Here is a 22,749-nt window from a genome sequence, read left to right as displayed (position 1 = left end):
TGTGATGGGAGAACACACAATGAGAAACACGGCCATGGGGCCTGGATCTGCTGAGTTCCTGGGTCCCCAGCATCCGCCCTCAGAGAGCGGGTTTCCTCCCTGGAGCAACATCATAAACTGATGTCCCTACGCACAGCCTGCTGCCAATACACCGAGGCTGCCCTGATGAGTCATCGGGCACAGTATGCTGGCCCCTGGGGTGACAAAGCCTCTAAGGAAATCTTGATGGATTGTGTGTCTCCCAACCTGGAAGCCCTGAGTCACCCTGGTGTACCATGCAGCTCCCAATTTTGTGATCTGTTAGCTTTGCCTTTTGTGGGAGGCAAACTCACCCCTCATTTAAATCAAGGCCCATGAAGGGAAAGGCTGCCTTATCTCTCTGGGGAAATTATGACTCACACAACAGGAGTGGTGGGTGGAGGACAGAGAGGAGAGGAGAAGAGAAAACAGACAGAAACAAGGCTGAATTCCGGGGCAGGGGGGAATTAAAAGGTGAAGGAAAAAGAGTAGAGAGGAAGGGAAAGCAAAAAGACCAGAGTTAGAGGGAAGACACAGAAAGGAAAGAGAGAAAAGGGAGGGGGAAGCAAGAAGGAAGAGAAGACGGGAGAAAGAAAAGACAACATGGAGCAGGACGTGGGGTGAGTTCCTTAGCTGGTATTTTGGATCACCCCAGAAAAAGATGCTCATCAGATCTCAGGAAGACTCCGATGGTGGAGGTGGTTTGCCTTGGTTCTCAGGCCCCGCCTATAAGCCACCTCATGGTTTCAGCCTCGCCTGCAGCCTCGGCAGCCCCCTGGGGGCTGGTGGGTGGGGGTCAGACTCTGAGCGGGGGCAAAAACACACTAAGGAGCAGCCATACCCTGTGTGCCTGGATGGTGGGCACAGCCTTGCTAGTCATTTGGCAACAGGGAATAGATCCTCGGAAAAGGTGCGTACTCCTTGCTCAGTGTCTCAGCTATGAAGGACGCTCCTTGCAGTGCTAGTTGCAGTAAAGGAGAAAAAAGAAAGAAAGAAGGCAGAAGTGAAGTGTGGCTTAATACAGGGGTCCCCAACCCCCAGGCCGCAGACTGATACCAGTCCGTGCCCTGTTAGGAACCGGACTGCACAGCAGGAGGTGAGCAGGCGAAGCTTATCTGTCGCTCCCCATCGCTCCCCATCGCTCCCCATCACTCCCCATCGCTCCCCATCGCTCGCATTACCGCCTGAACCACAACCCCCAACCCATGTCCATGGAAAAACTGTCTTCCACGAAACCGGTCCCTGGTGCCAAAAAGGTTGGGGACCACTGGCTTAATAGATTTATGATACATTCTTACAACACACAGTGATGTAGCCATTATATACAAATGGTGTATAGCAGAGCCCTTAATAAAATGGGAGAAATCCTCACAATACTAGATGAAAAAAAAAATACATGCATGTTCAAATTAATCTTTAAAATGATACGATTTGGATTTCCCTGGTGGTCCAGTGGTTAAGACTCCACGCTTCCACTGCAGGGGACGCAGGTTTGATCCCTGGTCAGGGAAGTTCCACATGCTGTGGGGTGCGGCCAAAAAAAAAGAAAAGGTATGATTCAAATGTTGTTAGTGGATATGTGTGTAATGGGGGTGGCATTGCCTCTGCCCAACTCAAAGTCTTCTCCGAGTTCAGTTCAGCCCTGTGCTAAGAGATAGTCGTTTTGTTTTTGTTTTTGTTTTTGGCAATGTGATGTCTAGACTCTACCCCTTCCCCACTAGCCCCATGCTCTCCCTTTAGGGGAAATTCCCATTCAAGTCTTGCCAGGGTAGGTAACTCCTAGTCCCTGCTCCCACTGCAGAAGCCCAAATGATTGGCTTCTTCTTCTACCTGCCCCTGGTATAGCCAGGGGCCTGCCTGTGACCACAGCAGCAGAAGCCACTCAGTTCTGCAGTGTAATCCCAGTCAGGCTCCTGCCACTGGGCCCCCTGAGCTCCTGGTGCCCATCCCCTAGGAACACTGGTAATCGTGGAAATTTCCTTTTGGTTTAAAGAGCTGGCCTTGGCCTCTGCTACTGGCCACCAGAAGCCTGGTCTGACACTTTCACTGTGTTCAGCTGCAGGAAGTTCTGCTACCACCACCCACTTGGTGGGCAGGGCCCCTCCCTTCCTTGGGTTAGGGTGTCTTGGGGCTGTGTGAGAAGGTGTCCATCTGGGGTCATCAACTGGGGTCTGCACACTGGGGCTGGGCAGCCAGTGAACGAGGAGGTGGATGGGATGCAGTTAATTCCTCTCCAGGAGTCCAAGGAGGATGAGCTGGCAGAGGTCCCGAGTACAGGCCATGGGACATGCTCTTCTCAGTGACAAGGGGTAAACAGTAACCAGCCCCACGTGGTGCCTGGGCACCTGAAAACTGGCCCTGCAAGCCAAGAGCTGCCAGCATGACCTGAAAAAGAGGGTCTGGGGAGGAGTTGGGAGGGCATCCAAGCTCTCACTCAGGCTAGGCCGGAGAGAGGCCTTTGGGGCTCCAAGTGATGGCTCAGAGAGGGAGGAGCTGCCCACCAGGAGCAGGAACCCAAGGACTCTGGAGGTCCCAGGACTTGGGGCACTGCCCATGTCAGCTATGTTGACCTATACTATCTTTGCTGGGCAGGATTCAGTCAGAAACCCTTAGATGAAAAGGGTCTCTGGGTGGGACTTCCCTGGTGGCGCAGTGGTTAAGAATCCGCCTGCCAATGCAGGGGACATGGATTCGAGCCCTGGTCCGGGGAGATGCCACATGCTGCAGAGCAACTAAGCCCGTGCACCACAACTACCGAGCCTGCGCTCTAGAGCCCGCAAGCCGCAACTACTGAGGCCATGTGCCACAACTACTGAAGTCTGTGTGCCTAGAGCCCATGCTCTGCAACAAGAGAAGCCACTGCAATGAGAAGCCTGCGCGCCGCAATGAAGAGTAGCCCCCGCTCAAGGCAACTAGAGAAAGCCCGCGTGCAGCAACGAAGACCCGATGCAGCCAAAAATAAAAAATAAATTAAAAAAAAAAAGAAAGAAAAAAAAGAAAAGGGTCTCTGGGTATGTGTTGGGGAGTATTCAGGGAGAACAGCTGGAAAGATGATCCCTATTTCACAGCTGGTCTGGTAGGGGGAGCCAGGGGCAAGAGTGGGTGGCAATGATTTTTTTAAAAAACTTTTAATTGAAGTATAACTTAAGTACAGAGGAATGCACCCAAGTAATTGTCACAAGATGTAAACACACCTGTGTAACCATTACCCAGGCCAAGACAAAAAAACATTACTCAGGGTCTCAGAAGCCCCCCATTTGGGTAGCAATGGTTTTAGAGAGGAAAGTGGACAGGGTCTGAGAGCAAAGGAGGAAGGAAGGAAAAGATCCTCCCAGGTGCCACCTGACTGACAAGTGAACTGGCCTGCAGGCAGGGCTCCGGGACACAACACACACCCGGAAGTTCAGGGTCGTCCCTTGGGAACTTGGTGAGCCATGGGCAGCCCTGCAAAGAAAGGCAAGCAACAGGGTGTTTGGAGATCACAGACCAGGTAGGACTGGGCTGAGAGCCTGAGGGCAAACAGGAAAGACGATTGCTTCTGGGCTGGGCTGGGAGGGTCTAGGAATGGTTGGTCCCAGGGGAGTGGCTGCAGCAGCCACTATTTGCTCTCTGCCGTTTGTTTGTCCAAGAATGATTCATGTGAGTTCCACTGATCAGTGCCTCCTCCTCCTTGCCCCACTGTGAGCTCCTGTGCCAAGGGCAGAGGGGCATGGGGGACAAGCACAGCTCTGACATCAGGGAGACCTGCGTTTGAACCCCGGCTCTAGGCTGTGTGACTTTCGAAAAGTCACATTCCCTCTCTAACTTCGGTCAGCAAAATGGGACAACAACCTGTGCCTCATAAGATAGTTGTGAAGAAGAAACGAGAAAAAAACACATAAAATGCCTGACATTGGGCAGGCCCTTAATAAATGCTTGCTCCTTTTCTTAGCCCTTTTTTCATTTAACAAATATTTATCTGGGGCCTGGTATAGAGCAGGCAGCTGTGCTAGGCACTAGGAAGAGAGTGGTGAACAAAACAAGTATGGAGACTGGCTGCCCTCAGGGAGCTTAGAATCTAAGCAGTGGGACAGACATTAAATAAACAAACAAATACACATCGTGAAGGAGAAGCACAATGTATTATGAAAAAGAATATCAGTGGTGACTTCCTTCCAGCTGAGTGGTCAGGGAAGGCCTCTTGGGAGAGGTGACACACATAAGCTGAGACCTAAAGGATGAGAATGAACCAGGCATTTTGGAAAGCAGGACCCAGAGTGGCAAAAAGGCACAGGTTTAGGAGCCAGATGTGGATGGGTTTCAAATCTTGGGACCACTAGTTACTCAGCTGTGGGACTTTAGGTGAGTCCCTTTACCAGTTAAGGCCTCAGTTTTATCTTCTATAAAATGTGGCTAAAAACACTTATTTTATAGAATTGTGACGATGAAACCCAACTATGTATATCAAGTGTCCTGCCTGGAGCCTCTCAGTAAAAATCAGTTCCCTTCCTCTACTGGCTCTTGATTAATTGTCGAGAGACTGGCACAGAGATGACGCATGTACACATTCAAACACACACACACGTGCATGCGCAGTACATACACCATCAAGAACACACAGAGGCAGGACACAGGTGCCTCCTCAAGCTGGGGTTTCGAGGAGAGGTTCATGAAAAGACTCTACAGAGATATGGCAGGGATTGGGGAGAGAAGCAAGAAATAGTGCAGTCCTTCAGGGCAGCTAACTGTGGGGACTTAAAAGGGTGAGGAACACAGTGGTTACCAGAACCACAGAGAATAGCTGTGTGGAGCGGGTGCCTGAGGGATGCAGCTGACTTACAGGGACTGGGCAGGGAGACGGCCAGGGAGTAATGAGTCTGATCTCAGCCTCCCCTTTCCCTCTGACCTCCTGCTAGGCCTCGCGTTGGCCAAATTCAGACGGAAGCTGGAGGGCATGGGAGCCTGTGCCTATAGCCCATTAGGATCAGCCTCCCAGGGTGGAGAGCCGGTGGGGGGAAGGGTGGAGAGGATCTGGAGGGACAACTGGCAGAGACACAGTACAGAACCCGCCACCGTTGGGCCACTTTAGAATGTAAGTGACAGATATATCCAAAGTAAAATGACTTACATCAAAAGGGAATAACGTCAGGTCACCTAACTAGAAACTCCAGGGGTAGGGCCTTCGCCATAGCTTGATCAGTGCTCAAATGATGGCCAGGAACAGGTATCTCGTCTCTCAATTCTATTTGCCTTCATATGTCAGCTTCATTCTCAAGCTGTATGTAGTGGCAAGATGAGAGTGGCAGTAGAGAGTAAAGGAGGGGTGGTCCCCAGAGGAAAACTGTAGTTCTGTATAAAGAAGGAAGGAGAATAGAAGCTGGGTGGAAACACTACACATGCCCACTACAGTTTATGTCAGGGTGCTCATAAACTCGGGTGACAGGGATTGCTACTGGGGCCAGGGTGAGCAGTCTCCTCTGTTTGAGTGTGGCCTGTTGGGGAAATGTAGATGTCTCTGGGCCACCCATTCCCACCTCTCACTTAAGGGACCTGAAGATTACCTAGCCTAGTGACCCCACTTGACAGGTAGCAAAAGGTTTTACACAAGAGCATGCGGTTAATGTCAAGGCCAGGACTTAAACCCAGGCCACACAATCTGTCCTCCATACCTGACTTCTTTTTAATTTTTTTAAATTTATTTTTTATTTTATTTTATTTTTTTGGCCATGCCGCATGGCTCTGTGCCGCATGGCCGCACAGAGTCCTAACCACTGGACTGCCAGGGAAGTCCCATGACTTCTTTTTTATTTTTTTTAAGTTTTAGTTTTATATTTATTTATTTATTTTTATTTGGTTGTGCCGGGCCTTAGTTGCAGCCGGCGGGCTCCTTAGTTGCGGCTCAAGGGCTCCTTAGTTGTGGCATGCAAACTCTTAGTTGCGGCATGCATGTGGGATCTAGTTCCCTGACCAGGGATCAAACCCAGGCCCCCTGCATCAGGAATGCAGAGACTTAACCACTGCGCCACCAGGGAAGTCCCATGACTTCTTTTTTAAAAAAGAAATAAGAAACACCCCTAGAGAGTGTTTGGAAAAGAAAGACAGGAAGGAATAAGGAAAGAAAGAAAGGAAGGAAGAAAGAGAGGGAGGGAGGAAGGGAGGGAGAAACACATGCTCTTGTCCAAATCCCGGTACCTGATGCCATGATTGATACATAGTAGGCCCTCAGGTATCTATGTCCCCCATCTCTAAAGGGGAATAGCACTACCTGCTATTTGTTCTGAAGGTGAAATGGAACAAAACTCTCCAAAGCACCTGGCCCAAAGTCAGACCAGTCTGGTTCGGTCCTGGACCATTCTATAAAGACCTGGATATTTCTCAAACAGGCATGGAGCAGAGGGAAGGGAAGAGGGTCCTTGTGGGTTGGCAGGGGTCTCCCCCACTGTGGAACTCACAAAGGGAGCCTTGTGTGGGAGTGGCAGCAGGATGCTTCAAGCGACAGCTGGGCCCAGGGCTGCCAGGCCTGGGCTGGGCTGGGCTGGGCTGGGCACTCCGCCACAGGCAGCCCTCTGAGGGCCCTTTCATCTGAGTCCCAGCTGCCACTTGGCTGGCTGGCCCAAAGCCCAGCAGCCCGGAGAGGAGAGGGGCTGGCAGCTTTGTCTCAGGAAGAAGAACAAAGAGTAGGGTGCGTGGGAGGAGGGCAGAGGGAAGCAGTGCTTGCTCTTGGATTCAGGCCAAAGGGAAACAAGATCCAGTTTTAGGCAACACCAAGGGACTGTTTGAATTCTTTTGTTGCCATAGCATCAAGCCAGACAGTTTCCCAGAGACCATCTCAAACTATATCCCAACCCCCACCACGTTACAGGTGAAGAACTGAGGCCCAGAGAGGGACATGGACTTGGCCAAAGTTACACACGAATGGTAGAGCCAAAACTGGAACCCCAGTCGGTCTCTTGTCTCCCAGTGCTGAAGGACTCTGAAAGAGGCACTTCATCTCTGGGACCCTTGGGGTCCTCATACATAAAATGGAGGTGCTAATTCCTATTTTGAATGGTGAGGGTCAAATGTGCTAATGGATATAAAAGGAAGAAGAGGACCATTTGACTTGGGTCTTGAAAGCTGTGTAGGAGTTTTCCAGAGAGAAGGAGCTGGTGGGGAAAGGCATTTTGAGCACAAGGAACAGCATAAACAAAAGCAAGAAAGCATAGGAGTGCAGGTTGTTTCAGGGCAGCTGGAGCTGGGGGAGAAACAGGAAATGGGGCCCAGGGTTCTTGGTGCTGTCAGAAGTGCCCAGTGTCCCTCCAGCTGTCCAGCCCTCCTTTCTGGGGTGATGACCCTTCAGAACTCAGCCTCCCCATGGAATCATCCTGGCCCATGCAGCTGATCAACCCTCTGGGAGGAGCCAGACAATGCAAGGGGGAACACGTGCCGTGTGGAGCCGGCCCACGGGAGGCTCCCTAACCCGGATGCAGTGGGCAGGGACGCCTGCTTTGAGGAGATCACAGCTGCCTCCCCATGGCTCAATCCCATCTGCAAGTCATAATGTTCAAGGTACACACTTTGCCCAGTGTCTTAATCTACTCAGGCTGCTGTAACAAAAATACTGTAAATCGGGTGGTTTATAAACAACAAACATATATTTCTCACCATTCTGGAGGTTAGGAAGTGCAAGATCATGGTGCTGGTAGATTCGGTGTCTGATGAAACCTGCTTTCTGGTTCATAGATGGCCATCTTCTTGCTATGTCCTCATACGGTGGAAGGAAGGGGCTAGAGAGCTCTCTGGGGGTCTCATTTTTTATAAGAGCACTAATCCCATTCTTCAGGGCTTCACCCTCATGACTTAATCACCTCCCAAAGGCCCCATCTCCTAACATCATCACATTGATGGCTAGGTTTCAACATGAATTTTGGGGGGACACAAACATTCAGATCATAGCAGCCAGATACAAAGCAATTCTTTCCAGTCACAGAAAAACAATTCTGGAGTGAGAAAGACATGCAGTTTAAGCTTGGTTCTGCCAATTACCAGCTGTGTGGCTTTTTGCCATTCACTGAACTTCTCTGAGCCTTGGTTCCCTCGTCTGTACAGTAAGTCTAACAGCTTGAAGAATTGATACAAGAGTCTGTGTTCAGTGCAGGTGTTCAACACATGATCATTTTCCTTTCATTTTCCTCCTTTTCTTGGCACAGCTGACCCCTCTGCTGGGAGGAAACCCCCGCAGGCTTCTCTCAACAAATCTCTCCCCCCTTCAAGACCCAGCTTATGTGCCACCGCTTCCACGAAGCCTTTCCAGGACCCCCAAACTGAAAAGCTAACTTCCTCTTTTAATGCCTTCTGCTTGTGTTATGTTATTGCCTTTTCTTTTTCTTTCTTTTGCTCTTTTACACTTTTTCATGTTCACTGCAACTAGTGACATAATACAAACATGTATTAAGAAAAACATTTCTTAATCAATAATTTCCCCTCTTCATTTCTATCCCGTTCCTACTGAATAACCAATGGTAACACCCACTGTGTATCATTCTACACTTTTCTGAGTATACGCTCACATAAATATAAATTTATATAAGAAGGTTTATGTCTTTACTGAATTTCCATAGTATACAGTGCTCTGATATTTATTTTTAATTGCTTAATAAATCATAGATGAGTGAACAGATGTAGATCTACCTCACTCTTTTAAATAGCTGCATACAATTCCATGCCATGGACAAACCATGGTTTATTCAACCATACCTCTATATTTCTAATTTTTGCCACCACAAACAAAACAGTAATACACATATTTGTTCATATATCCTTTCAGAGAAGTGCTTTTAGTTCTATTCGATAGATTCTCAAAAGTGGAAATATTGGGTCAAATGATATCTGTATTTTTTTTTTAAATTTTAGTAGCTATGGCCGTATTGTTTTCCAAAAAAGATCACAGCAGTTCACATTCCAATCAGTGAAGTTTGAGGAGTTCTTTTCTTACATCCTTACCCCCTCTGGCACATTGTTATTCCTCTCAATATTTGCAAAAATGATGGATGAAAAATAGTACAACATTGCTCCTTTGATTGCATTTTCTCAACCCATAGTTAAGTTTCAGTAACTTTTCATTTCAATTATTTTATTTTTCATTTCTAGAAGTTCTATTTGGCTTTTTTCAAATCTGCCTGGTCATTTTTTTAAATATAAATTTATTTATTTTATTTATTTATTTTTGGCTGCACTGGGTCTTTGTTGCTGTGCATGGGCTTTCTCTAGTTACGGCGAGCAAGGGCTACTCTTCACTGCGGTGTGCGGGCTTCTCATTGTGGTGGCTTCCCTTGTTGCAGAGCACGGACTCTAGGCACGTGGGCTCAGTAGTTGTGGCTCGTGGGCTCTAGAGCGCAGGCTCAGTAGTTGTGGCGCATGGGCTTAGCTGCTCCGCGGCATGTGGGATCTTCCCGGACCAGGGCTCAAACCCGTGTCCCCTACATTGGCAGGCAGATTCTTAACCACTGAGCCACCACGGAAGACCTGCCTGGTCATTTTTGATCAGATCTTCTTGGTCTTCACTCAGGTTTTTTGTTGTTTTTTTTAAAAAAAGAGTTTTTTTGATGTGGACCATTTTTAACATCTTTATTGAATTTGTTACAATATTGCTTCTTTTTTTATGTTTTGGTTTTTTGGCCACGAGGCATGTGGGATCTTAGCTCCCCAACCAGGGATCGAACCCTCACCCCCTGCATTGGAAGGCGAAGTCTTAACCACTGGACCACCAGGGAAGTCCCTTCACTCAGGTTTTAAATACACCCTTCTCTATAGTTATTTAAGCACAGTAAACACTTATTTTATATTCTATACCCAGTAATCTCAGTATTTGAGGTGCTTGTGGATCTACTGACTCTTGCTCACTGTACCTTGTGTCCTTTTGTGGTGTGTGACTTTTGATTCTGAGCTTGCATTTGTTGGACTGCTGTGTGAATTCTTTGAGGCTTGGTTTGATTGTGCACTTACCTCCAGGAAGGGTTTTCATTTTCTTTGTCAGACATCTGGGGCATTACCAATCCAGGTCCGTTTTAAATTAAGTTCCTTGTTGTTGTTGCTCTTGTTGATCCTGAAAAAAAAGAATATTTGGACCCTGGATCTATTTGAGCTCTAGCCTATTGCCAGAATTTTTCAGGGGAGACTTTTCTCTACCCAGAACAGAGGAATGAGACAGATGTTTCCACAGCATTCACATTTGAGTGGTGGATTTTTAATAATTTACCCTTTTATAGTCTCTGATCTGACATCCAACCCTGTGAGTGGCCCAGACTTTGTCTCCTACTCTCTCTCCCCTGAAAATAAAAGTTCTAGGTTACTCAGGGTTGGAGATAATCCCAGGGAAGTCCATGGAGTTGGTGTTCAAACATCTCAGAGCAGTTCCTTGACTTTCTTGAGAGCTCAGACATATAGACATACATATATTCAGTATTTTCAATATTTTGAGATGCTTTTTAGTAGGAGGATTTCCAGTAACATGGACTTCCAGCATATTTTCATATGCTCATTTACTCTTTCATTAAAGTTATTTGTGTTCATATCTTTGGAACAAAGACATGTCTTGCGCACCTGTGTCTGCAGCCCCCAACCCCTAGCTAAGGTCAGTATCAGTAACTCTTGGGTGAACATTAAATGGAGTGACAACCCACATGGGGAGGAAGAAGAAGAGATTGGAAAGTTATCCACGGCTGGATGGGATGATGTTGGAAGGGTGGTGTCATAGAGTCAGGGGGAATGGGCACTGACATTCACTGAGTCCCATCCTTCCTAGGCCAGTAAATGCATCATTCTAGTTTTTCCCAAATTTCCAAGATGACATGATGCTTGTTAAATATGCAGGTTCCCAGGCCCTTCCTTGGTAACTTGGTTTTAGTACTCTGGAGGTGGGGCTCTGGAATGATGTTCAACAAGCATTCTGAGAGAGTCTTAGCAACAGGGAAGTTTGGGAAACATGATAGATTTTTTTCCTCTTAATTTAATTCTCACAACAACCCAGAAAGTAAGTATTTGCATGTATTTTACAAAGAGGAAATTTGGGCTCTTTTGAGAGGGGAAGTGATGGATGATGACACAGCTGGTAAATGACAGGTCTAGGGTTCCATTCCCAGTTGTCACACTCCAAAGCTCTATTTTTTTTTTCACCAGATATTGTCTGGTTATTATTGTTATTATTTTTTCCAAGTTTCTGTACCATTAGTTTATGACCAAAAGTCATATTTTTAAAAAATTGCGTTAAAAAACACATAAGATGAAATTTATATCTTAAGCATTTTTAAGGGTATAGTTTAGTAGTGTTACATTGCTGTGAAACAGATCTCCAGAACTTTTTCATCTTGTAAAACTGAAACTCTCTACCCATTAAACAATTCCCCTTTTCCCTCTCCCCCCCAGCCCCTGGTAACCACTATTCAACTTCCTGTTTCTATTAATTTGACTACTTTAGGTATCTCATATAAGTGGAATTATGCAGTATTTGTCTTTTTGTTACTGGCTTATTTCACTTAATGTCCTCAAGAGTCATCCATGCTGTAGCATGTGACAGGATTTCCTTCCTCTTTATGGCTGAATAGCATTCCATTGTACATATATCCCACTTTTGTTTATGCATTCATCCATTGATGGATATTCCACCTCTTGGCTACTGTGAATAATGCTGCTATGAAATGGGTGTGCAAATATGTCTTGGAGGTCCTGCTTTTAATTTTCTGCATATATAACCAGAAGTAGATTTGCTGGATCATATAATAGTTCTACTTTTAGTGTTTTTTTTTTTTTTTTTTTGAGGAACTGCCATGATTAGACTGGGGTTATGGGTTTTGGGGAGGAAGATCACAGAGGCAAAGTGCCATTTTCATCACATCAGATCAAGGATGCATACTATCATCATGATTTATGACTTCTGATGTTGATCTTGATCACCTGGCTGAAGTTGTGTTTGTCATTTTCTCCACTGTATGGTTACTCTTCTTCCCCTCCTCTTTCCATACTGTCCTCTCTGTAAGGTCATTATGCAGGCCCATACTACAGAAGAGTAATGCCCCCCTTCATAAGGATCATGTTTTAACAAGCAAAATAACTCACACAACAGGTACCTAGCTCTTCTCATCACTGGTCATGCTCTGTACTTTCAGCAGCTGATCTGAGGTGAATAACTGGCCGCCCTATCTCCTGGAGGCCCACCCTCCTCACCTGTAAAGTGGGTGTCGCTCATCCTTTACCCCTAGGACTGTAGTGAGTGGAGACAGTCTCAAGGTCGTCAATGTCAGTTCCCTCTGCCTCCTCCATTTGGCTGTCCCGCAACACCAGGCAACAGAGGGACAGTGACTAGCCTAAGGTTTCACCGCAAGGCCGCCAACTCCAGCCCAATCAGGGTTCTAACCACACCCTGGGTACGGATTCCCCCCACCCCGGGGCGGGAGCGAGGAGCACTTCCGCCAGCCACAAGTACCGCGCACGTGGCGGGCTGTGCGGCACCGGCGAGCGGCAGCCTGGCTGCGCAGCGCCAGCGCCTGCGGGGCCGGGATGATGAGCCTGACCTCGGCGCCCGGTTCCCGGCCGTTGCGCCAGGCCGTGACCCCCGCGGGCCGGCAGACGGTGAGTGCGAAGCCCGGGGCGGGCGAGAAGACCCGGCCGGCTCCGGCTCCGGCCCCGCGCCTCTCCCTTCTTTCACTCCTTCCAGGGTCTCCCGTCCTTTCCTCCCCGCGGGTCTGAATTCCCCTGCTTCCGGCGCGCCCGTCTCGGCCTGCGGCTAGGCGCTCTCTTTTCACCTGGTCAGTTCCTGCCGCTTTGATCTCTCCTTCCGCGCCACAGCCTCGGTTCCGGTTCCGGTTCCGGTTCCGGCTCAGTCCAGCCTCTCCTCTATGCCCTCTTTCCTGCTTGGCTGCCTTTGTCTCCTCCTTCTTCTCTTTGCGTCTCGTCTCTCAGTCCCCTGGCTTGCCCCAGTCTGCTGCTCTTCCTCTGCCCCTCCTCTTCCCCTGCCCTTCCCCTCCTGCAGGTGGTAGTAGACCCAACTGAGGGCTGGCTAGAGTATCATTCATTCCCTCACCACCCCCACCCCGGACACCCACCCTCTCTAGCCTGTCCCTGACCTCTGGCTGGGTCCTGAGTCCTCCTGCTTGCCCGTTCCCTCCCAGGGCTTGGGTGGGCGGACCGGGGGTGGGGGGTGGGGGGGGAGGATCAAGAAAAAGCCCAGAGCACTCAAGGATCAGAACATTTAACCTCTCCCCGGCTACGTGCCATCCTGAAGACTTGTAGGAAGGGAAAGCAGATCCAGCAGTGGGGCGACTGTGGTCTTTTCTATAGGATGATGATAACCTCATTGTTCCTGGCTATTGACAATGTCACCTGCTCAGAGGCAGGGGCCACTCAAGGTACCCAATAAATGTCTGAATTAATTACCGGGCAAAGGAGGAAGCCAGCACCGTGCATGATGCCAAGTAGGGCAAGATTGGCCTTTATCAGAATACTAGGTGCTCCTGTAAGTCAGTGCTGAGGGTAAGTGCAGTTCAATTCAGCAGACACTTAATGGAGCATCCCTGGTGTGCTGAGCACTGTAGTAGGTACTGGTAACATAAAGATGAATCTGGGATAGTCCTCCCTCCAGTCTGGTGGGGGATACAGATGAAGGAACAGAATTACCATGACAAGGGAAGTACATGGCCCTCTGAAATCACAAGGAGACAACACATCCAGAAAATTCCCGGAGGAATTAACTTGAAGGATGAGTGGGCTGACTGAAGGGACTGGGGGTGTTAAATGAGTGAAGTCCTGGGGGCAGTGGGGCCCAGCCTGCTCTGAATGGGTTGGGGTTGGGGAGCAGTAGTTGGCTCTGGTAGTTGATTGCCAGGGTTGCACAGGACCTTGTAAACCTTGTTAAGGAGTCTCGAGTTAACCTGTAAAGAAATGTGGGATCACTGAAGTGTTTAATGCAGGTGGTGACCAGATCGGATTTTCGCTTCAGAGAAACTGCTTTGGTTTCAGAATAGAGATTGGATTGGGGGAGGATATTCGAGGGAGCCGGGAGCCATGGAACTGACCAGCCATTTAGAATGGCCAGGACTTGGTGACTGATTACCTGTGTGGGGGGAGGTTGAGGACAGGAGCAGAATGCAAGATTAGAGTCTAGGTTTCTGGCTCAGATGACTGAGATAGGGTACAGTGGGAAAAGATCAAAGTTGTGGTGTGGGGAGAGATCTTGGGCTTGGGAGACATATGAATGGGGGTGTCCCTCCACTGACTAGACTAAGTGTGACCTAAGGAAATGTATGAATGTTTGGTGGGATGAGAGCTGGGCCTGATTCATCCCTGTGTCCTCGTGGCCAGCACTAGCCTGGTACCCAGCAGAGCCTCCTAAAGACCACATTTCCCCAGCCTGTGCACACAGGGCCTGGGTCATGCTTGCTCACCCAGGAATGCTTCAGCAGGGTGACTGGTAGAACAGGTGGGGAGGAGGGGCCATGAGGAAGGGCAGGTGGTCCAGAAGAGGGATGGAAAAGAAGTCTTTATCTGCTAGAAACACACACAGTAGTATTTATGGATGGGTAGGAGGTCTGAGATTTCCAAAGAGATTTGGAGTTTTTAGAAAACACGGAGGGAAAAGGGACATAATTAGGAAGCTTGGGAACAGGGCCCAGGTCTTTGTTGATAAAGAAATGGGACTGCAAATATCAGGGCAGGGGACTATTTTGTGTAGCATCTGGAAATGAGCTTCAGAAACAACATTTGAAGTGATTGGATTCATTAAACTTTCAAAGCTGGAGAGTCTTAGAGTTCTCTTCATCGATTTTGCCTCACTATTTGATAGATGACTAAGCTTAGGCCCAGAGAAGGAAGTGTGACGCCCTAGAAACATAGCTAATTACTAGCAGCAGTGCGACTGGATGTTGGGAGGGTGGGGGTAGGTCATCCATACTGTCCTGAAGTCAGACTGATACGGATTTGATCCCAGCTCCAACTTCCTCACCTCCTAGCTGTGTGACCCCTCTTTCTGAGCTTTCCTCGCCTGTAATGTGGGGACGTTAAGAGCTCTCAGTGGTACAGGAGTGATGAGAGTCCATCATCGATCCATTCAGGGGTTAAAGTCTGCAAATTCACATTTAACTGCCTGCTTTACAGAGCCACCTTAGGGTTAATCAAACAGCCTTGCCAAGGAGCCTTGAGGTTTATGGGAGAAAGAGGGCGTCACAGGTTCTGGGCTTATTTTTCTCAGGGCTGTATTGTTTGGCTGCCGTCAGACTGCAACCTCTTTTCTCCCTTCTCCATTCCAGCTAGCAGAACTGTCCCTTGGTAGGAGCTGTTGCCATGGCAACTCAGTTCTCCCCAGCAATTTGGCTGCCTTGAGTTCTCTTAATTCCAGTACTTTAATCTTAGAGGTAGAGCCCACAGACAAGTTGAAAAGGAAGTCACACCTAAATCTGACTGAAGGACATTCCTGAGTCCTGTCCCTATCCCTGGCCCTGTAATGACCTGTAGTGGAGTCTCCAGTTTGGAAATCCAGCCTTCCCCCTAATACTGTAGATCTTTTCCACAGCAGCAGCCATCACATCCCTTAGGAAACCTTCCCTGACAACCTCCAACACACATCTACAAAAAGAGCCAATCCCTTCTACCTTTGAGTCTTCCCCCTCAGCACCTACACATTTAAGCCATCTGTTTCCCTTTCTCCCCTATGAGCTCCTCAAGGGCAGGGACCGTGTCCTGTCCATCTGCTTCAGAGGAGGCTTGGGTGGAATAGGTCCTCCCTACATTTTGTTGGATGAATAGGGATTGAAGAGTGGAGGTGTTTGAAGGTTGAAAATTAATTTATGTAATGACTAAGTGGTAAATCAGACCTGAGTTCAAATCCCGACATTATTGCTTAATAGCTGGTTGGTCTTAAGCAACTTGAACTTCACCTCCTTAAGCCTTAGTTTCTTCATCTGGAAAATGGGGATTTAATACATTCATCATAGGATTACTATGAGGGTTGAGTTAGAGAGTGTATGTAAAGCACTTTACACAGTTACTAGACTGTGAGGGGAGGTTCTGTGTCCTGCTTGTTCCTCACTGTGTCCCAGCTACCTGGCACAAAATAGGCACATACATGTTTTATTGAATGAGAGAGTGAATTTTAAAAGATGAAAGTTGTTCAGGAAGCTGGGTTTGTAAGGATAACAACCGGTGTATCACCTCATGTGTAATAACCGCTATAGAGTATTCTGGTATTTTTGTTAGGTCTGTGTGGCAGCATTCCTCAGATGCAGCCCGACTCTCAGTCTCTTTCCAGGTCCCTCTCTGCACTCGCCTGTGGGCATCTCCAGGCAGATATCACATGGGTCTCACCCACATCCTTAGTGCTCAGCCCAAGGTCTGATCTAGAGAAGAGGCCTCTAAAAATTCTGATGAACAGCTAAATCTAACTTACATTTGCACCATACTTTACCATTTATGAGGCAGTTTTACGCCTGTTGTATTTGGTGTTACCAACCTTGTCACCACCAAGGATATTCCTGTTATTTAATCCCATGGGCCCATATTTTGAAAAATATACCCATCAAACAAATTACATTTGTTAATCAAAGTCATGCCAACTGCTAATCAGAACTTCTGCTCTATATGAAATAAGAATTTTTATCCCCACTCCCAGCACGGATGTGGACACACAGTAAGTACCAAAGAAATGATTCCTGAATGAATACATGTGTGATTTCTTTAGCCTTTCTGAAAGGTTGAAAATGTTTTGCCCCCCACAACACCCCCCCCCTTTTTTTTTTTTTTTTTTTTTTTTTTACTGTATCTTATATCTAAGCATCCCTGTCAGGAACTCTTGACTTCACAATAGCTCCATATCCTCATTTTATTTTATTTATTTATTTTTTTGGCCATGCCACATGGCATGCGGGATCTTAGTTCCCCGACCAGGGATTGAACCCGTGTCCCCTGCAGTGGAAGCGCAGAGTCCTAACCACTGGACCACCAGGGAAGTCCCCATATCCTCACTTTATAAACAAGGAAACTGAGGCCTAGGGAGGGAAAAAACCTTGCCACAGGCCACACACTTTAGAGGTATTGTCGCTGTGACTTGCTTCCACTAATATTCTGTGACCTAAATGAGAAAATTCAAATGCTTGAATGGGTATTCTTATATCAAACTAAAATATTTTTCTTCCTTAAAATGCCTACTCTCTGTAGCTATACAGCATAAATATAACCCCCTTCAGTAAGATGGACATTCCAATAAGCTGAAGCCAATCATTATGGCTCCCCTAAATTCTGTAGGGTATTGTTCTTTGGATGATGAGCTCCCTGGAGATGGCGCTGTGGGTTCACTCTGCCTCTTGTGCCCCCAGGAATCTCCTGTAGTGGAGCTGAACGTTGGGGGTGAGTTCTATACCACCACCTTGGGCACCCTGAGAAAACTCCCAGGCTCAAAGCTGGCAGAGATGTTCTCCAGCTCCACCAAGGCCTGCCTGGACGCGGAGGGACGCTTCTTCATCGATCGCTGTGGCACCTATTTTGGACCCATCCTGGAATATCTGCGCAGTGGGCAGCTGCCCACACAGCACATCCTCGAGGTGTACCGTGAGGCTCAGTTCTACGAAATCAAGCCTTTAATCAAACTCTTGGAGGACATGCCACAGATCTTTGGTGAGCAGGTAGCTCGGAAGCAGTTTTTGCTGCAGGTGCCAGGCTACGGTGAGAACCTGGAGCTTATGGTGCGCCTGGCGCGTGCTGAGGCCGTGGCGGCGCGCTGCTCTAGTGTTCTGGTGTGCCTGGTACAGAACGAAAAGGATGACGCAAACTGCGCGGACGCCCTGCGCTCCCTGGAGGCGGACAAGAGGTCAGTGGTCAAATTCGGGCCTTGGAAGGCAGCCCTGGATATCAGGGACCTCCTGGACTGCATGAACATGGACATTGAGGCCCAAGGGTACCAGGTACGCTATTCACACAACAGTCCGTTACCGGCCAAGGTCTCCGACTACTTCTATACCTTCAGCTTCAGCTGGTGGTGATCCCTAGGGGCGGGGACTGTTTGTTATGGGCTCTGGTGGGACTTAAGAAATTAAAGGTTGCCTTCCAAAGCCATCTTCCTTTAATTTTAAAAACAAACAGACATCAAAAACTTCCAAGGTGGTCTACTTGAGTCTTGCCCCAAATATGTGTTTCCCCTTTGAGGACTTTCCACTCATTGCAACTGACTCCACTGTACTTGCCTAGAGAGGTGCAGCTGTTTCCTCTTTAAAGCCTCATGTACCTGCCAGACCCTTCCCTTGAAGTCCAATAGCAAGGCAGAGGTGAATCGGAATGTGTCAACAATGCTTTGGCTGGAGATGCGGGATGACAACAGGAAAATAATAGGATGTCATGAATCTAGACAGACATAAAAACGTAATCTACCCAGCCTCAGCTTGTGGTCCAATCTTCTAGCCCTGGTGGGTATTGGCTGCTAAAGCCTCACAGGTGTCCTCTTATCTAGAGCAGTAGTTCTCAAAGTGTGGTCCCTAGACCGGCAGCATCCCCAATACCTGGGAACTTGTTAGAAATACAAATTCTCTAGTCCCTACCTCAGACCTACTGAATCAGAAACAGGGAGTTGGCCCAGCAGTCTGTTTTAAGAAGTTCTCCAGGTAATTCTGATGCACTTTAATTTTGAGATCTGATCAAGAAAAGAATTGCTGTCTCGCTTGTGTGGAGGTACAGAAGACTGATCCCTCACCTCACGGAGGTGCAGTTCCTGTTCTAGAGCTCCTCGTGGGATCAGGCTGAAGTCAGTCTTCACTGAACACCACATTCTTGCTTAGTGGTCTTTCTCTGCTTTAACCTGCTTCCCTCCCTCCCCTTCACCTGAGAACACATCCTCAATAAACGACTTAAACAAGAGACTCTCTCAGGTTCTGCTTCTCAACCAAAGACATTAAGTGACTCTAAGGAGGACACATTCATCCTTCTCCAAGTTCAGGTCTGGGATAGATGGCCCCCGTTCCCCACCTAGTAGGATTACCAGCCATCCTGGGTTCCCTGGGACTGAAGGTCAGGTTTAACTGTGAAGCTTTAAGGAATTAACACTGAATCAGAGAATTTCAAATTTAAACATAAAATTGCTCAGAACATAGTTATTTTCAGTGAGCGTTTTAATTCAGTAACTGCATCTGCTTGTATATTTTTTTCTTATTTTCAAAGCTTGTTCTATATTTTCTTTTTCTTTTTTTGGTATTTAATATGGCTCACAATTTAAAGTGGAAAAATCCTGAATATCTATTTGAACTTAACATCATGAATCAATTCAACGTTACTCCTCAAGAGCCTGAAAAAAGTTCATACCCTTTGATCAGTAATTACACTTCTGAGATTTGATTCCAAGGAGATACCCTGCTGCATAAGATCTAAATAGGATTGCTTAGGGCTTCCCTGGTGGCGCAGTGGTTGAGAGTCTGCCTGCCAGTGCAGGAGACATGGGTTCGAGCCCTGGTCTGGGAAGATCCCACATGCCGCGGAGCAACTGAGCCCGTGAGCCACGACTACTGAGCCTGCGCGTCTGGAGCCTGTGCTCGGCAACGGGAAAGGCCCGCGCACCGCGATGAAGAGTGGCCCCCGCTCGTCGCAACTAAAGAAAGCCCTCGCACAGAAACGAAGACCCAACACAGCCAAAAATAAATATAAATAAATAAATAAATAAATAGGATTACTTAAAATCTCAGTTTCATGAATTATGGAAAGATCAATGTCCTCCCCAAGATTTCTGCACATTCCCAGAGGGCTTGTCTTCTTATGGTCAGCTCTGGTTCTCTGTTTCTGCTAGATTCATTCAGCATAGGGATCAACTAGATGTCTTAAACCTGTTGTGCTGTTCTACGCAATGCTTACCCAGAGTTAACACTCAGATCTTTTTCTTAATTTTTACAAATGCCACTCCCATCAGCTATTTGTGCACATAGCAGACGGTGGCAAATGCAGGCAAATGAGGGGAGTTTACCACACAGAAATGCCAACAACTTCAAATTGAATATTGGGCATATCTTTTCCTAAGAGTGCCTTAGTCACCCCCATCACTAGGGGCTTTTCGCTTGTAGATTGTATTTGTGTCCTATTCTTTCTTCCCTCTCTATTCCTGCCATGCTTCTCTGTAGGTGGGAGTAATCTTCCCCACCCCACTGAGTTCGTGCTTGGCCTCATGACTTAATCTGGCCAATGGTATACGTGTGGAAGTGACAGTGTGCCAGTTCCAAAATGAGGCTTTCGAGGCATGCCAAATTTCCACCAGCCCCCTTGTGGTCTTGTCATTTGCCAAAAGGCCATGTTCCAGTTTAGCTACCTCTTTTATCGCTCTGGCTCTAGCCTGCATCCCTTTGGATCTGACTCTCTTCCTTAGCAATTTACCAAACTATTTTATTAAACGAAAGCAGTTCCAATACCCCCGCCCCCCACTCCCAATCCATAATGCAATTAAGATAACATACTATTTTTTATCCCACTTAATTTACAATAGCAAAACAATTGGAAATAAGCCAGCTTAGTTACATCTATATAATGCAATGTTATACAGCAAAATTGCATTTATAGATGGCTTAAAATTATTGGGGAGGAGATTAATTTAATTTAATTCAGTACAATTAAATCTTTGCTCTAAAAAGGATTTAAGGTGGTGGGGCTTACAGGGCTATGAAAAAAAGAAATATCAAAAAAGATATAAATTAGAAATACATAAATTAAATTGACACGCTTGGTTGCCTTCCCAATAATACCATCTCCTCCCTTCCTCTGAAATAGCAAAATAAGTAAGGCACATTAGTAATGTTCAAAATACCATCTCTGAACACGCTGATTAAAAAATGGGCAGAAGACCTGAATAGACATTTTTCCAAAGAAGATGAACAGATGGTCAACAGGCACATGAAAAGATACTCAACATCACTAATTATTAGAGAAATGCAAATCGAAACTACAATGAGATATCATCTCACACCTGTCAGAATGGCTGTCATCAAAAATGCCACAAATAACAAGTGCTGGCAAGGATGTGGAGAAAAGGGAACCCTCGTACACTGTTGGTGGGAATATAAATTGGTATAGCCACTATGTAAAACGATATGGAGGTTCCTTAAAAAACTAAAAATAGAACTATCATATGACCCAGCAGTTCTACTCCTGGGTATATATCTGAAGAAAACAAAAGATACATACACCCCAATATTCAGGGCATCATTATTTACAATAGCCAAGATATAGAAGCAACCTACGTATCCAACAGATGAATAGATACAGAAGATATGTGTGTATATATACAATGGAATACTACTTAGCCATAAAAAACTGAAATTCTGCCATTTGCAACAATGTGGATGGACTTAGAGCGTGTTATGCCTAGTGAAATCAGTCAGACAGAGAAACACAAATACTCTGTTATCACTCATATGTGGAATCTAAAAACTAGCACAAACCTATGTATATAACAAAGCAGAAACAGACTCACAGATATAAAGAACAAGCTAGTGGTTATGAGTGGGGAGAAGAAGGGGGAGGGGCAAGATAGAGGTATGGGAGGGACTTCCCTGGTGGTCCAGTGGTTAAGACTCCTTGCTTCCACTGCAGGGGATGTGGGTTTGGTCCCTGGTTGGGGGAACTAAGATCCCTCATGCTGTGCAGTGTGGCCAAAGAGTTAAAAAAAAAAAAAAAAGGGGTATGGGATTAAGAGGTAAAATCTACTATGTATAAAATAAATAAACAACATGGATATATTGTACAACAGGGAAATATAGCCATTATTTTGTAATAACTTTAAATGGAATATAATCTATAAAAGTATTGAATTACTGTGGTGTACACCTGAAACTAATATAAAATTGTAAATCAACTATACCTCAATAAAAAAAAAAACCCACCACCTCTATTCATTTGTAGGGGTATATGTGGCTTTTCAGATCTGTTGGGATTAACTAAAGAAAATTATAGAGTCAGAGGAGAAAAACTTAAAACTGAATGCTAAATATAACTGTTATTATAATCCAAAGGAAAAACACACAGTAAAACCTTTGAGGTTGCCCTCATGGAGACACCCTACTTCATAGCACTGTGCCAGGTTTTCAGGTCTCATTGTTTTCTTAGAGCACCTCTTTTTTTTTTTCTACTTATTTTCCCTGTCTTCCCTGCCCCCCTTTCCATGCATTCTTTTCCCTTTTCTGCTGTGCTCAGTGTCCTGGAAGACTGATCTCTAGGTACTGCATGTCCAGGCCCCTTCCTGGTTGGCCAAAGCCTTGGAAAGTATGAGAGTGGAAGACTGGGGACAAGACGGCCTGGGATGTTGGTATGTGGATGAATGTCTTGGAATGGTGAAAATATTTGTGTTTCCTATGAATGCCCACCAGAGGGCATCCATTCTAGAAGAGGCTTTCAAAAAATAAATGGACACAATGATCCAAACTGTGCATTCCTGTGACTTCCCTGGTGGTTCAGTGGGTAAGACTCCGCGCTCCCAATGTGGGGGGTACCCCAGATCGATCCCTGGTCGAGGAACTAGATCCCGCATGCATGCCGCAACTAAGAAGTCCACATACTGCAACTAAAAAAAGGTCCTGCATGCCACAACTAAGACCTGGCGCAACCTAAGTAAATAAATATTTTAAAAAAACAAAACAAAAAAACTGTGCATGCCAGTCAGCCTCTTTCCCCAGAGCTCAACGAAGTCATGAGAAAGGTGGCCATGATGGTAGGGATGGAGTCGGTGCGTGGGCTCTGTGATATAGTTCCTCTCACCAAAGCTGATCT

At 46.7% G+C, this 22,749-nt stretch overlaps 2 protein-coding genes across 3 annotated transcripts in view; one reads left to right on the top strand and one right to left on the bottom strand.

Annotated features, from left to right (window-relative positions):
- THRSP (thyroid hormone responsive) overlaps positions 1-12,970 on the bottom strand; it is a 41,130-nt gene extending 28,160 nt beyond the window's left edge. The window contains exons 1-2 of the mRNA XM_057552346.1: positions 12,777-12,970; positions 9,982-10,081 (exon numbers count right to left, since the gene is read on the bottom strand). The gene's annotated coding sequence lies outside the window, so the exon portion shown is untranslated. The remainder of the gene's footprint in view (positions 1-9,981; positions 10,082-12,776) is intronic.
- Positions 12,394-22,468, top strand: KCTD14 (potassium channel tetramerization domain containing 14). 2 transcript variants are annotated; one of them, XM_007187584.2, is made up of 3 exons: positions 12,394-12,603; positions 17,337-17,921; positions 18,642-22,468. In XM_007187584.2, exons 1-3 carry the CDS (start codon positions 12,532-12,534, stop codon positions 18,645-18,647), a joined length of 663 nt encoding a protein of 220 aa, XP_007187646.2. In that variant the 5' UTR covers positions 12,394-12,531; the 3' UTR covers positions 18,648-22,468. The 2 variants fall into 2 exon arrangements, with proteins under 2 accessions (XP_007187646.2, XP_007187645.2); XM_007187583.2 differs by having other exon boundaries at positions 17,337-22,465.
- The last annotated feature ends 281 nt before the right edge of the window (positions 22,469-22,749 follow it).

Source organism: Balaenoptera acutorostrata, chromosome 9 (assembly GCF_949987535.1).
Source record: "Balaenoptera acutorostrata chromosome 9, mBalAcu1.1, whole genome shotgun sequence".
Taxonomy (NCBI): Eukaryota; Metazoa; Chordata; class Mammalia; order Artiodactyla; family Balaenopteridae; genus Balaenoptera; species Balaenoptera acutorostrata.
Note: the sequence above shows the minus strand (reverse complement) of the source record. Positions and strands in the feature narration are given on the sequence as shown.

What these genes read in the sequence shown, in the direction of transcription:
- KCTD14 (XM_007187583.2), top strand. Translation starts at nt 12,532, where the DNA reads ATGATGAGCCTGACCTCGGCGCCCGGTTCCCGGCCGTTGCGCCAGGCC. An exon ending in CCCCCGCGGGCCGGCAGACG is followed by an intron (nt 12,604 to 17,336) that starts GTGAGTGCGAAG and finishes TTGTGCCCCCAG; the next exon opens with GAATCTCCTGTAGTGGAGCT.